This window comes from Lampetra planeri, chromosome 33, assembly GCF_965212315.1.
Source record: "Lampetra planeri chromosome 33, kcLamPlan1.2.h2, whole genome shotgun sequence".
In the NCBI taxonomy this organism is placed as follows: domain Eukaryota; kingdom Metazoa; phylum Chordata; class Hyperoartia; order Petromyzontiformes; family Petromyzontidae; genus Lampetra; species Lampetra planeri.
In genome coordinates this window covers 4,758,368-4,772,681 of record NC_136139.1, presented here as the reverse complement: position 1 = coordinate 4,772,681, position 14,314 = coordinate 4,758,368, and the positions used below count along the sequence as shown (strand labels likewise).

The following is a 14,314-nucleotide window of genomic DNA, read 5'->3' as shown; positions in this document are numbered from 1 at the left end:
CACCAACTTGCAGTCATTTCATTGAGAGACTGATTTTTATTATCAGCTCAAGAGGTGCTATTGACTTATGTTGAATGCGTGATTGCAGTGAATGTCCTAAGACCGGTGAAATGTCACAAACGAGAAAAGCCCGCTGAGAAACTCCCCCAAATAATTTGTCATCAGAATCTTTTACGAACCTGGTTAGGACAAATACATTTTTCTACACATTTATTTTTTAAACTGAAACTGCTGGCTGCACTTGGTCAACTCAATTTTTTACATCCTTACAGAAACAGTGTTTTTAGTATCGACTGTGTCATATGTAATATACAAACCCTTTATTCACACAGTTAAGGCAATCCTTGCAATCAAATCAAACATGAAATGTACAGATCCACAACACTGCAAGTGTTAGGATTATTAATATTATTTTATAAATGTATGTACATTGTACAAAATTGATTGCCTTCAAGTTCTGTTTAAAATGTTTTTTTTGTCCAAGTTGTGCGGAAAACTTCACCCCAATTGCTCCAATAACCGTCTGTTTTGAGTTGCAAGTCATTTGAGCCCAGTGGTGCATAATGTTCGCTTTTATTTCCAATGCAGATTTTGCCGTTGAGTTCGTGATCAGTCAATATACATCCAAAAAAAAGAAAAAAATTAGCGGTTTTTTGATTGGTGTGGCTTTGTGTTTTTAATAATACTTTTTTCTACATGTGTTGAACATGCTTGGGACTAAAAAAAAGTAGCTGATTGTTTTAAATTAATTCCATGTAGTTTGTACCAAGAATAACATGTAAAATAACCAGCATACAGTCATAACAATGTATAGTTTTATTTCTGCGAGCGTTTAAAAAAAAATGTAGCAGTGCAGTTATTTGTAGAATGAAGTGTTTTGTGTTCACTGTCGCAGTGAAGAAATTTAAAAGAAAGAATTATACGATCGGCTTTTGTCTTGTTTTAAAAATTTCCATTTGCCCATTGCCACAATAAAACTCAAGTTTCAGTCGGTGTTTGTATGGTTTTCATTGAGTCTTGATGGCTTTCAAGAAGCCTTTGATAACTTAATTTTGTCAATGATATACCAAGAACAAAGTCCTCTTGGACTGGTGGTGTGGCCATAATGAGTTTTCGTAAGTTTGCGTATTTTTGGACTTCGCGTAATACCGCTGTGCATTGTCGCGGGCAACAAACAACATTCGGTTGAATTTTGAGGTACCGCTCTTTGGCAATGGTGCACAATCGGAAACCATAAACATCTCACCGTCATCGACAAAGCACTGTCTACTTCCGCATCTGCATCACAAAGCTTCAGTTTAAACTCCATGCGTTACCTCCTAGCCCAAACCTCGCCCCCACACTCACCATGCCCCCCCCTCCTTCCCCCACAGCTATATCATTCCTCGTCACAGCCATCTTTTAGACACACTTAAGCGGTTGTGTTTTCGCTGCGTTCACCACCTGAAGACAGACGCTTGTGTTGCGCCCGAAACGTCGTGATTTAATTTAGTTTTCATTTATTAATTTTTACCTACGTGACTTTACCGAAAAAACCAAAGAGTATAAAAGCAAGTGAATGAGCTTACCTTTTGAGCACTGACTTGGTTTCTCATACAAGAGATACCCATTTCCAAAAATGTTATCCTGATCCAGTATGATGTATTTATACAGCACTGTTGATAACGAAGGTAGCGAGAGTTTGTCTGTGCCTGTGCGCCACTGCCAATGTGATCTCGGGTTAATTTAGCAATTTCTCTGCTAAATCGGAGCTCCGTGGTGTTGGTGATTGATAAGGCTCAGGAAAAGTTAACACGAGGCCAGAGTTTGGCTGATTAACCCAATGCTAATGTAATACATTGGTCCAAGAGGGCCATTGCTTTATGGCCTTATTGGCATTAACGTATATTGACAGACATTTCTACGATTACTTAAGTTCAATTTCACGTCGGTATTTTCTATTGTCTAGTGAATTAATTGCATCTTCTATGGTTTGCGTTTTCTAATCATGATTTGGACAAACTTATTTTGTATTCTCACCAAGCTTAAGTTAAAACAAGTCAAAAACGATAAGGAACTTTGATGGCAGTATTCGGGTATTTTAATGTTTTCTCATATATATAGTTATGCACTTCATGAATTTACTTGGTGTGGCTTTTCCGGGTCCTGCTTTGTATTTTTTAAAGGTGTTTTCGGACGATTAATGTATTTATATATATGTGGGAGGAAACCCAAGCATCCGGAGAACCCCCATGCGCGTGAGGGGACAACGCTCTATCCCCGTACAGATGGAAACAGATAGCGATTAGTCCACTTGCTGTACTGTCTCCTGGCGACCCAGGGTAAGGCACAATGGCGCCCACGGGAAGGGATTTTCACAGAATTTGTGTTAAAAACGAAATATACAAATTATTCAAGTTCAGGAGTCAATTCATTATACGTCAACGAGGCCATCAGACATCACCAACCAACTGCCAATTACCAAATCTAAGCAAGGTTGAGCCTGGATAGTGCTTTGGATGAACGTGTTCTCAGGTGTTGTCTGCTGCTGATAGGCTACCTATGTATGTTGAACTTCTTTCGCACCGAAAGTAGCCAACCGTGCTTAATCGGAGGTGCAAAGGGGGAAAGTCAGCAAAGGGGGAAGTGCAGCAGAACCCATTATTATTCGGCCGTAATTAGATGCTCCCGCCTTCTCCAGCCCTCACTGACCTGCGTGATGAAGTATGGTCAACTAACCCCCACGACCCCGCACGTCGTCGGGTGCCACGGTGGCGAGATGTTAACTACCTCGCCTGGTGTCCATAAGTCGTGAGTTCGATCACGACCTTGACGGCCTGTTGTATATTTGGAGTTTGCTTCTCTCTCCCTGTGGTCGCGTGGATTTTACTCCGGGGGTTTCCATCCACGTTTATAACCAGCACGCGTTCAGAGTATTTGGCTGCTTATTCTTAGGTTTTTTTCGGTAAAGTCACGTAGGTAAAACATTTTAATTAATAAAATTAAAATTAAAATCACGACGTTTCGGAGGCAACACAAGCTTCCGTCTTCAGGTGGAAGCTTGTGTTGCCTCCGAAACGTCGTGATTTTAATTTTAATTTATTAATTTAGATTTTTTACCTACGTGACTTTACCGAAAAAACCTAAGAATATGAATCCTTGCAGTCACGAAAGCTTCAAATCTAGAATTATTTGGCTGCTGTCAATTTCCATGCGATGATAAGCCACTTCGTTGAGCTATCATTTGTGATCGCCAGGTGGCTTCTGAAAAATAGTTATAAAGCTCAGAGGGCCTTACCTGGTAAAATAAAAACATCTTCTTGTTTTTTTCGGTAAAGTCACGTAGAAGGGAAATAATAAAATAATAAAAATACAACATAATAAGTAGTGACTAATCCCATATCTGCATTTCCCATAAATATGCTAAATTACTCTTGATATGCAAATTCCTTTGTCAAGGCGCTCTTCCCCCTCCAACCCAGCTTAAATATACGCTGCCAAGCCTTGTGGTGTTTCATTCAGACGCTGTCTTTCCGACAGACCTGTTCTTCACCTGAGGACGGCTGCTTGCGTTGTGACCGAAACGTCGTGAGAATGATTTTATTATGTTTTATTTTTATTATTTTTATTATTTTATTATTTCCCTTCTACGTGACTTTACCGAAAGAACCAAGAAGATGAATCTCTGCAGTCACGAAAGCTTTAAATCGAAACGTTTAGTTTTAGTTTAGTTGTGCAAAGGGAGGCCTCTCGTCCAGCGATAGATGCACTAAAGGGCTGGGGTACAGCTGACGACAATAGGCGTTTCGACAAGCAGTTGTTGATGTGTCCGCCAGTGGGCAATGTTGACCATATAACAACATACTTTTTTAAACGTTAAATTTAATATCGTTACCGGACTGTATATGGCCGAAAGGTTTAGTTCTAGAATGAGATCCAAAATATCGAAATAGAAAATCTTAGATTTATGAAAGTTAGACGATTAATTATTTTGTGAAAATAAATAATTCGGCAGAATTTTTTTTTTATGAACCCAACAGCATTCATCAATCACACAGCCTTAAAAGGAATGCATACACAATACAGTAATACATATTATAGACTGATGGAATAATGCGTTTAAAATAAGCCTAATGGTATGTCTGTAAAAGTATTATGATCTACCTACAATTTACAGACACTTGCAATTGACAATTACATGTCCCACTAAATGTGATATATAGTACTGTACTTAAAGTAAAAGCTAATGAAATTTCCAAAGTATACATTTGGGTTCACTGCATTTAAAATAAAGAAAACGCAAAATCAGAAACATTTTAAATCATCCGATCAGCCGATCACGTGACTATGTAAATGATAATGCACCCAATCATCGTCCACGGGGTTGAACGTCTCCCGCTTTCTTAAATCACTAAATAGATTAAACATTCAGCACCAGCATTACGATTTACGTAACAAAATGTAAAATTTACTTTCACACGCTCACCAAGAAGCTGAAAAAACCCACAAAATTATAACAATTTGAAAAGTATTTTAACAAAAAAGTGTTATTCCATTTAAGAAGCTATAATAAAGACCCCAATTGGAACGCTCATTTTTTCTATTTTAGAGTATTACAATATACAGTATTCATATTCTATTCTTGTGTATGATGGCAGCAATGTGTTCATCATAAGCTCTGCACTCCTATCGTTTTGTTGTTGCATTGTTTCTTGTTGTAACTCTCTGACCCGCCCCTTACTGGACATCTGTGAACAAGAGCTTCAATAGCTCGTCGGATTTCTCCAGGATAAATACAGATTCTGAGCTTAATCATAATAAACGTTTTTGGGTTAGATCGCGTTATTTTTAAATGTGTCGTAACCCTCCACCACCCAACACGGCCAATCAGCAAAAACGTGTCACGTTGACAAAAGACAAATAGTTCACTACTTTAGCCCACCGGTGTGAGCTTAATGTCAATATCGAGGTCTGCTGGCCACTACGAATGGACTTAAGGAGTTCGTATAGTTTTGATTTGACTCCTCATCCTCCGTTGAAGGAGCCATAGTGTGGTTCATATTTGTTTTGCTGAGTTGTGCACTATTTTTCGATTTAAAGCTTTCGTGACTGCAGGGATTGTGCAATATTCTTGAATGGAATTATATCCTCGTTCTCTGCAATATTTACTTTTTTTGTTGTCTTTGTTTTGTTGTTGTTATACTCACCGCACCACGGATTCTCCCTTGTAAAAATAACCGGGCAACTGGCTAAACGGGATCATCCGTGTAACAAATAAAATAACACGTAGAGTCAGTGGCCCGAGTAAAGACGTTAGCAGCTCAGGGCGGGGGGGGGGGTCAATCGGTCAAGTGCCCCCCAAAATTTGATTTGTCTCGCACGGTGGCACCTAGAGGCTTTATTACAACATCGTGGACTCCTCTTGGCTAATCACGTCGTTACGCTCACGGTCTCGAACATTGCAAACCGCATTTTAAATAATTGTTGTTGTTCTTTTACGCTGTTGTTGAAAACTAATATCATGGTGGTTGTAAAAGGGGGGCCCCAGCTCGTAGCTTTGGCCACGGAAGGGGAGGGAGGGCAAGGCACCCCCTTGCCTGCCCCACGTTAGTCACGCTACTGAATCCAGTAACAACACCAATACCCGCCATTCGCCACGAAGTCACGGTGACGCCTGTGGTGCCAGGCCATGTGCACTTCGAGGCCACGTGAAGTGTCGAAGTCTCGCTGCAGGCAAGGGGGTCACGGGACGGAGACCCAGCAGGCGCCATGGGTTGACCGACCGAGATGACTGACAGATGCGACCAGCTGTAACCCCTCCTACTGTGCCAACTTTGCTGTATTTTATCCGCCCTGCGCTCCGCTCGTCGTTGTGAGCGTTGTTGTTGTTGGAGGGCGACTGCCTTCCAACTGCCCAGTTGTAGTAGCGTCCTTCACAAGACTCCTCAATATAGAGGCCAATCTTGACACTGCTGTCAACCCCTTATCAGTGCCCTACCTTATTACAAACAAATTCAGACCTTATTGGTCACCCCGTGCCCTTATAAATCTCAATTTGCATCCTACCAAGTCCCCATCACAAGGGAAAAATGAAAACAAATAGACCCATTATTCATGCCCGTATTAAAACGGCTGTAAAAGTAAATTTCTCTACAAGTGTAATGACAGGGTGCCACCTGTCGGTCTGAAGGGGTAATCGCGGTTATGGGTATATGACATAATGCCTAATTATGAGGGGGGCGTACCTGGGGTCAAGGTGAAAGGCGGAGTCAGTCGAAGCTCCGGGAACCTGCTTAAAGGTTCTGGAAGGGGGCGTTGCCGGAGGTGGGGCTTGGCCGCGCTGGGGCAGATATAAGGGGGACCGAACCAGAGAGGTTCGGTGCTGTTGCGGGTCCTGGGTCCTGGCTGCGTCGATGCTAGCCATCATCTCTCTTCGTCGTCCGACCACGTAGCCGATCTTCTGCAAGGCTCTCATTGTCGCCGTCGCTGCGCTAATCGGACAGCTGCGTAGTTGGACGCCGACGATGTGGTTGTGTGATAGGGTCGGCGATATGTAGCTGCGTTACGTAAATGTATGGCCCAGTGTGTTCCTAATAAAACACATTTCTGCAAAGAGAGCTGCTAGTAACGTTGGGTTGCTCGGTCAATGGCCAGGGTCAACGGCGGCGTGGTGTATTCCCGCAAATATGGCCGACTGTGAGGGCGGGCACAAGCCGGCGTGCGTAGGTTAAACGTTGAGTTTTATAAGGGCTCCACGGGGTGACCAGCCCCTCCCCACCCAGCCCCACCCCTTCCACCCCCACCCAGCCCCTCCCCACCCTCCCCTCCCCACCCAGCCCCTCCCACCCTCCCCTCTCCACCCAGCCCCACCCCTCCCATTTTTGGATGCACGACGAACGGACACAATAATCCTCTGTGGGCTGGTGTAACCAGGAGGTTCCTACCAGTATAAGAAGCCTTCTACACGACGTGTCTCGGAAGCCGCTCACTGCACAAGAATACGGGTTAAAAACCGTGTGGGTTGACAGGTTTATGGGTTACCAGTCACCGGCAAGTCTACGATACCGTATATTTAAACACACTTATATGGCCCATATAGTATTCATATTACCATCAGCGAGAATCCTATAGTGGTGGGTGGGGGTGGTGGTGGGTGGGGGTAGTGGTGGGTGGTGGGTGGGAGATGGGGGGGGGTGGTGGATGGGTGGATGGGTGGATGGGTGGGTGGTGGGTGGGAGGTGGGGGGGCGGGGGGGGGATGGTGGTGGGGGGGATGGTGGTGGTGGGTGGGTGGTGGGTGGGGGGTGGGAGGTGGGGGGGCAGGGGGGGGATGGTGGTGGGGGGTGGTGGTGGTGGGTAGGGGGTGGTGGTAGGTGGGGGGTGGTGGTGGGGGGCGCGGGGGGGGATGGTGGTGGGGGGGATGGTGATGGGGGGGGGGGTGATGGGGGGGGGTGGTGATGGGGGGGGGGGGATGGTGATGGGGGGGGATGGTGGTGGGGGGGGGGGATGGTGGTGGGCGGGTCTTATACCAACGGGCCACGTCAATCATCTCCGGCGTCACGCCCCCGGGAGCTTCCCACCCACGGGGTCCCCGCTCCGCCCTCTCCCACACCAGCGGTGCCTCCGCGCCTAAGCAACTCGCCCGCGGGCTGCTGGTGTGGTTTGGTTTTGTTCTTCTTCTTGTCGCCTCTCACCCCCTTCCTCCCACCTAAGTCTCGTCGATAACTTAACCTAAATAAATCGCTCGTTCTCCCGCATTCGGCGGTGGCGGTGACGACCTCGCCCACGAAGGCGGGCAGGCTGGGTAGTCGCGCCGGTGGGTTGGTGGGTGGTGATCCGCGCGTTTTCTCATTCGATTCGATGTTAGCGAGAGCGAGACGAGTGATTCAAATGTGAATTTGAATAGCGAACCGCTCGCCCTGGGCCCTCTCCGCCCCCCATTGTGCACCTAACGGTGCCCTCCGCGCTCGGCTCGTTAACGGCCGCGGTGTCAAGAGCCTCGGTCGGACGGTGGTTTAAGATGTGCTGGTGAAGATGACGTTGGTGGTGATGAGTGATATTTGGTAGTTTGTTGTTGGAAGAGAAGAGGAAGAGAGAGAGGGAGCGATGCAGGCCGAGGGTGGAATCTCTGCAATGGAGGAATTCATGGGCACGCCGCTTGCCACATGGGTGAGTAGTAGTGGTGGTGGTTCGTGGCAGCATTTAACTTCACCATCACACGTTTATAATTGTACCCCATGTATGGTTAAGACGTGGAGCACGTGGGTTTAACGCGGTGATGTTTTCACGATACAATCGTCAATGCTATTGTAGTGCGCGTGTGGAGTAGAGGACTGTGCCGGGCATAGACTTGCCATGGACGCGTGTCCTGCTCTCTCTACAGTCGTGTTAACAATCGAAGTTTTAACAGTCGTGTGTACATATATATTCTTTCTATTGTAATGTTTTATAATGTGCGAAAAATGCATCGTAGAGTGACGATTCGTACGGAGCGCTGCGCTGTCGTGCATCAGTTGCCAGGGACGCGTTGCACCGCGCATTATAAACAATATATTGCGAACAAACCATGGGTTATAACCACCGTGTATGTACTCATGGTTGTGTAGTGATGTTTGACAAGGTGGCAGCCGTCAGGCTACGTAGAGTGATGTGCCGTGCATCAGTTGCCATGGATACGCCGTACACCGCATCGACACAGTCGTAGTCGTAATCAATTAATAATAATCACGCGTGGTGGTAATAATAATCATCATCGTGTATGCACCAATGTAATGCACAACATCGTGCGATGTCGTGGTGTTGTGTACGAGCCGTTGCTATGACTACGTCAACTGTACAGTACACATACAGTACACGGTACAGTACATAGCACGTGTACAACGAAACGTCGTGAGAATTTTATTGTTTTATTTTTATTATTTTATTATTTCCCTTCTACGTGATTTTACCGAAAGAACCAAGAAGATGAACTCACACATCTTTTCATGACCATCGTGACGATTCTATATCGCGATTTAAAGTAAATGATCGCACTTTAGATGATTTGACCGCAGTGCACTAAACGCAATGATCATTTGTAAACGTGTCATCATTTATACAACTGTCACCCAAAACCGAATACTGTACCCAGTATGTACAGACTCAAGAGTGGCGATCATCCAGCAGTGGATTGGCTTGTACAGTACGGTGCGCACGTGTCAAACGTGTTGCAGCTGCCATGCAATAACAATAGCCGACGTTTCAGGCAATGCCCCCACACCCTCCCGCTCTTCGTGTGTTCTATGAAGACGAGCGATCGCGTGCGACCACATCGTGGTGGTGTTGACGAACGTGTGGTGGTGGTGGTGGGTCGTGGTTTAGTTTTTCGAGTCTTTAGTGTCAACAGCGTGTGACGATGACACGGGTCTCAGACACGTGGCCCTTCACAAATAAAACCGGAACGGAAGAGAAATCCGCAAAGTAAAGTGTATAATGCACAATACAACAAGACGCTGTTTATTTGTAATTACATTCAACGTGTACAGTACTCTGCAATATACATTTCCCCTATACGCTTTTACATACACACAGTATGCATAAGTACTGCATTTTATAATCTGTGTATGAACCCAATATTTGCACAAATGGCTTGCCCGTATACACTATCACGAAATATACAGTTGAATTCACATTTAAGCACGGAAACAACAATTATTCGGTACAATATATTGTAATTCGAATAATATAAAAAAAAATATATGTATGTCATAAATCTGTCGTACTGTGATACACACTGTTTCTGGATGATGTACAGGAGCTCTGTGCTTGGATCACGTTGCTATGGACACAAACCTTGCGTGCACACTCAGCTGTACACACACCTTGACACACCCTCTGCCGTATACACAGCGCCCCTAACGTATACATAAAGCGTGGAATAACATTCACGTTCAAGACAATCTACTGCTGGTCGAAGGCATCTTCACACTGTGGCAGTCCATGGGGGGGAGGGGGTTACATGACCATACTTCCCCACGCTTGGCCAGTGCTGTTTATTGATAGTGGCACGGGAGGTTTGGGGGCAAAGATCAGATGAGATTTCGATTTAAAACTTTCGTGACTGCAGGGATTCATCTTCTTGGTTCTTTCGGTAAAGTCACGTAGAAGGGAAATAAGAAAATAAGAAAAATGAAACATAAAATAAAAAATAAAAAATCTCAAAAATAAATATAAATATTTAATGTTTCATTTTTTTTCTTTTATTATTTCCCTTCTACGTGACTTTACCGAAAGAACCAAGAAGACCAGATCAGATATTACTTCTCGCCACTGGTGTTAGCCGTAGCCAGGACTCGAACAGGGGTTGGCTTGGTTCAGAGCACGAATGTGATGCATTGTGCATATGCATGTTGCACTTCTTTCGCACCGTACGTAGCCAACCGTGATAATCGTATATAGTGTATATCTTTTAATTGAATGCCTTACACTGCACACACGTTTGTTTTCATAATCGATGTATGTGTGTGGAAATAAAATTGAAGGTACAGATCCCTTTGTCAATTCACGATTGGATTGAAGCCCTCCATCCCACTGTATGGGTCGTTGATGTTTGACCAGTTCAGAAATCACTCGCCACTGATGTTGACCGTCGCCGAGAATCAAACCGAGATGACCGCGTGCGGGGCGGTGGAGTGTGTTGACCACTGTGCCTCCCCCACCCCTGCCTATTTATTCCATACAAATGTTGCGTGTGGAAATGTACTTGAATATACATCTCTTAATATACTTGGTACGTAATGTCACGCATTAGTTGCTATATCACACAGCCGTATATCATATCAGTCGCTACGGACGCACACGTTGCGTCTCGTAAAATGCAGGTAAACGCATTTTTAGAGCCCTGTTATATTACACGGAAGTGGGCTTGGCAATGCACGGAGCGATCCATTTACAGATACACCACTCAAATAACACGTGCAAAAATGACAGCGAAAAACATTATATTTCCAAGGGTCTAACACGTCTGTCCACCAATGCACTTATTAAATCTCCTAGCTCCGCTCTCCTCTGCAAGACAGACAGGGAGCTCATCGCTTTCATGGTATTCAATCGAGGCTTGCATAGACACTGGTGCGGTGTACAGATACAATGGATAACCCTGCCCCTATTCGTAAAACCCTACACGCCGGCAACAGCAGCCGCGGTGCGGCACTACGCCTCCTAACGGATCCTTTTTTGTTCTGTCCCTTTCGCCACCACTGTTTTTAATGGGAACCAGGTCAGGACGTTCTCCCCAAAAAACGAGGAGGAGGAGGACACGTTGACGGAGTACACCAAGCTGGTGGATGGCGTGTTCCTCAACGACATCATGCAGCAAATGTGAGTCTCATCCCCCCCCCCCACCGTGCTGGAGGCGAGAGAGGCGGCGGGCAGCCAATTGTGTTGGCAACGGCCGTTGCCGGGGTCAGAGATCACCACCAAGGGGGCACTGCATGGACCCCTGTGCTGGCGGGAGGGCGGAGGGGTGGGGGTGGTTGGCGAGATGGCCCCGCTGGCCGTAAAGATGTACTTAACAGCTCTTAATGGCCGCACCAGGGCAACTCGTTTTATTAGTCGTCTCCAGACCCCGTTCGGCCAGGAGGGATGGAGCCGCAGCGTAAAAGTGAATCCTGGCAAAATCATTGTCCAGCCAGAATGTTTCCCGACACAGTAGGTCTTCGTGTACACTACCGTACACCATCATCGTAAAACGAGAATAGATTTTTTTCAATTGAATCGTGACCCTGAATCACGACGGAGAGAATCGTTGCACCCCTCGTAACATTGCACAATGAATAGCATGTTACGTATACATATATATGTTGAATTTCTTTCGCATCCTACGTAACCAACCATGCTAATCCGAGGTGTGGGAGGAAGGACAACAAACTAAACACAAAAAGTAGTTCTCAAGAAATGAGTTTTCAAACTAGATTTAAAAGTGCATAGCTCCAATGGCTTCCTAATATCGGAAGGAAGAGCATTCCAGACGGCCGCAGAAGCGCATCTGAAAGCGTGCAATGGTTAGCCAAAAGCCACTGAGGATGACCGGAGTTTGCTTGATGGTTTATTCCCCTCGAGATGAAATGAAGAACAACATTGGATTGGAGCCTTCCCATGCCGTGCGGTTCACAGGAGTTATTTGAGCATATTCCACCACGCTAATCAGCGCAGGGTTGTTGAAGGCGGGGAGCACAGACGATGCCCTAAACCGCTTTCAGTGTTGTGTTATGAGTTTATAATCACTCATGCAAACACGTACAGTGCAGTCACAAAATAAATGTGTATCTTTATGGGTTTCTGTTTGGTTAAATCGTAGTCATCGTCTCATTCAAAGACACATGATTGAGGAACAGGCTGGAAGTCGCTGAGTCAATTGCGCTGTACGGTTTGACGTGGCGCTGTGCTCAGTAGTTTATGCAAAGCTCATTTTGGCTGTTGACCGTCCCTCGGGCAGTCTCATGTGATCCGTCCAGCGCATGCCGGCCATGAATCCCTGCGTATGTAATAGTTGTGTAATTGTTTGCTCCCATCACGATTTGATGATAGTGATTATCACAATTCAGGTTGACGATTCAATCCAGAGATCAATTGTGATTATTTTACGTTGTTGTGGCCGCCGTTGCTGCTATTGCCGTGCATGTAGAATCTCTCGTGGCCGCAGGGGTCACGCGACCCCATTGACCTACAATGCGTACGAATTGCAAACGATTGTTCGTCAGGAGCGTGATTGGATGCAAGTGTCGCGAGTGTAGAGGATCGATTCTAAGTGATGAATCAACTAATCGATGCGTGCCTAGAATGTAACCAACAGAAGACGCTCTGCACCCCACGCCCTGTCACAATTTAGAAGTGCACACGTGTAAAGTTAGCAACAACAAAAAACGCCCATTGAGTTGGTTGGCAAGTGTCAACTTCATGGGTGTCTGTCATTATACTGATTAACCCACTGGCAAAAAAAAATGGAACAACTGAAAGTTGTTCAAAACAGCATGGAGAAACGCACGATTGGAATTATATTTAGAAGCAGAAAGAGGAACTCATGGATCAGCAGACTAGACAACTCATTGTGATGACTCTTTTGGAAAATTGGCTCGCATGGAACACATCGCAACAAGGGGGGGGGGGATGATGGCTGATGGATGAGACCGGTGAAAGAAGGAACACACCTGAGAAGATGGTCACCGTGGAAATGGATCGACAGGGATCATATGAGGTGCAGGAGGAGAGAAATCGATCGTGACGGCGTTGGGGGGAGGCATTCATCCATCAGTGGGTAGACCACGATTTGACGGCGATCGTGAATTATTGTTTCCTTTAAAGAAATACCTTGCATTTGCAAAACACGGGTTTACCATGTTACGTAAATGAAGGCAGTGTTGTTGTTGCAGTGAGATACACAATGCCCTGTCGTAACAGCAGTGAGTGGCTGTGGCTACAGCCGCCGAAAAGGTGCGGCTGCTGCCGCCGACAGCTCGCGGTGATGCCGCTTTTACAGCCAAGCGAGCACATAAAGAGACAAGTGTATATGCCCGTTTTGCCCTCGGTTTCAACTATATTCACGACGTGATGGAGGGATTTATCCGGCAGTGGGTAAAACACGGGTCAACCATCAAACGTAAATGAAGGCGGTGTCGTTACAGTTAGATACACAATGCCCTGCCGTAACAAAACATTTATTGAGCTGCTTCGCTCCTCACCACTGACTCCTGGCCGGTGGAGGAAGTGGCAGCAGTGAGTTGCTCTGCCCACAGCCACCGAAAAGGTGCGGCTGCTGCCGCCGACACCTGGCGGTGATGCCGCTTTTACAGGCAAGGTAGCACGTGAAGAGAAGAGTAAACGCCCGTTTTGCCCTCGGTTTTCAGCTATTTTCACGGCCTTCCTTTCTTGAGAGATGTCACCGGTTTACAGGGACAGAAGGAGGAGGGAGAGAGTGAGGGGGAGAGGTGGAAAGAAGGGAGGATGCGGTGGAAAGAGATGTCAGGATCAGTGGATGCCGACCAGAGTAGAGGCACCCAATGTGAATACTGTACGTGGAGAGAGAACATGTGAGCAGCCGACCCCAGGCAATAATGACACGTTTTGGCTTAGAATAAGAATTTACTGTGTGTAACGCCTCGTGCATTGTTGCACCTCATTCCTGTTTTTTTGTGTGTTTAGTTTGTTGTCGTTCCCCTGCACCCTCCGATTAGCAAGGTTAGCTACGTACGGCAGGAATTAAGTTCAACATACGTACCTCGTGTTTTATACCTTTTCACTTTTGTAGGGGGCTCTCACCTGGTTTTAATCAGGTGAACTAATTGTGTTTGTGCAGAATA

General features: G+C 45.8%; 1 protein-coding gene across 2 annotated transcripts in view; it reads left to right on the top strand.

Moving 5' to 3' along the window:
- Positions 1-7,576: 7,576 nt before the first annotated feature.
- The window catches only part of CCDC88A (coiled-coil and HOOK domain protein 88A), a 74,294-nt gene continuing 67,556 nt past the window's right edge, over positions 7,577-14,314 (top strand). For both annotated transcript variants that reach the window (XM_078610035.1, XM_078610034.1), the window contains exons 1-2: positions 7,577-8,147; positions 11,236-11,336. In XM_078610035.1, coding sequence (XP_078466161.1) covers positions 8,085-8,147; positions 11,236-11,336 — 164 coding nt within the window. In that variant the 5' untranslated portion in view covers positions 7,577-8,084. The remainder of the gene's footprint in view (positions 8,148-11,235; positions 11,337-14,314) is intronic.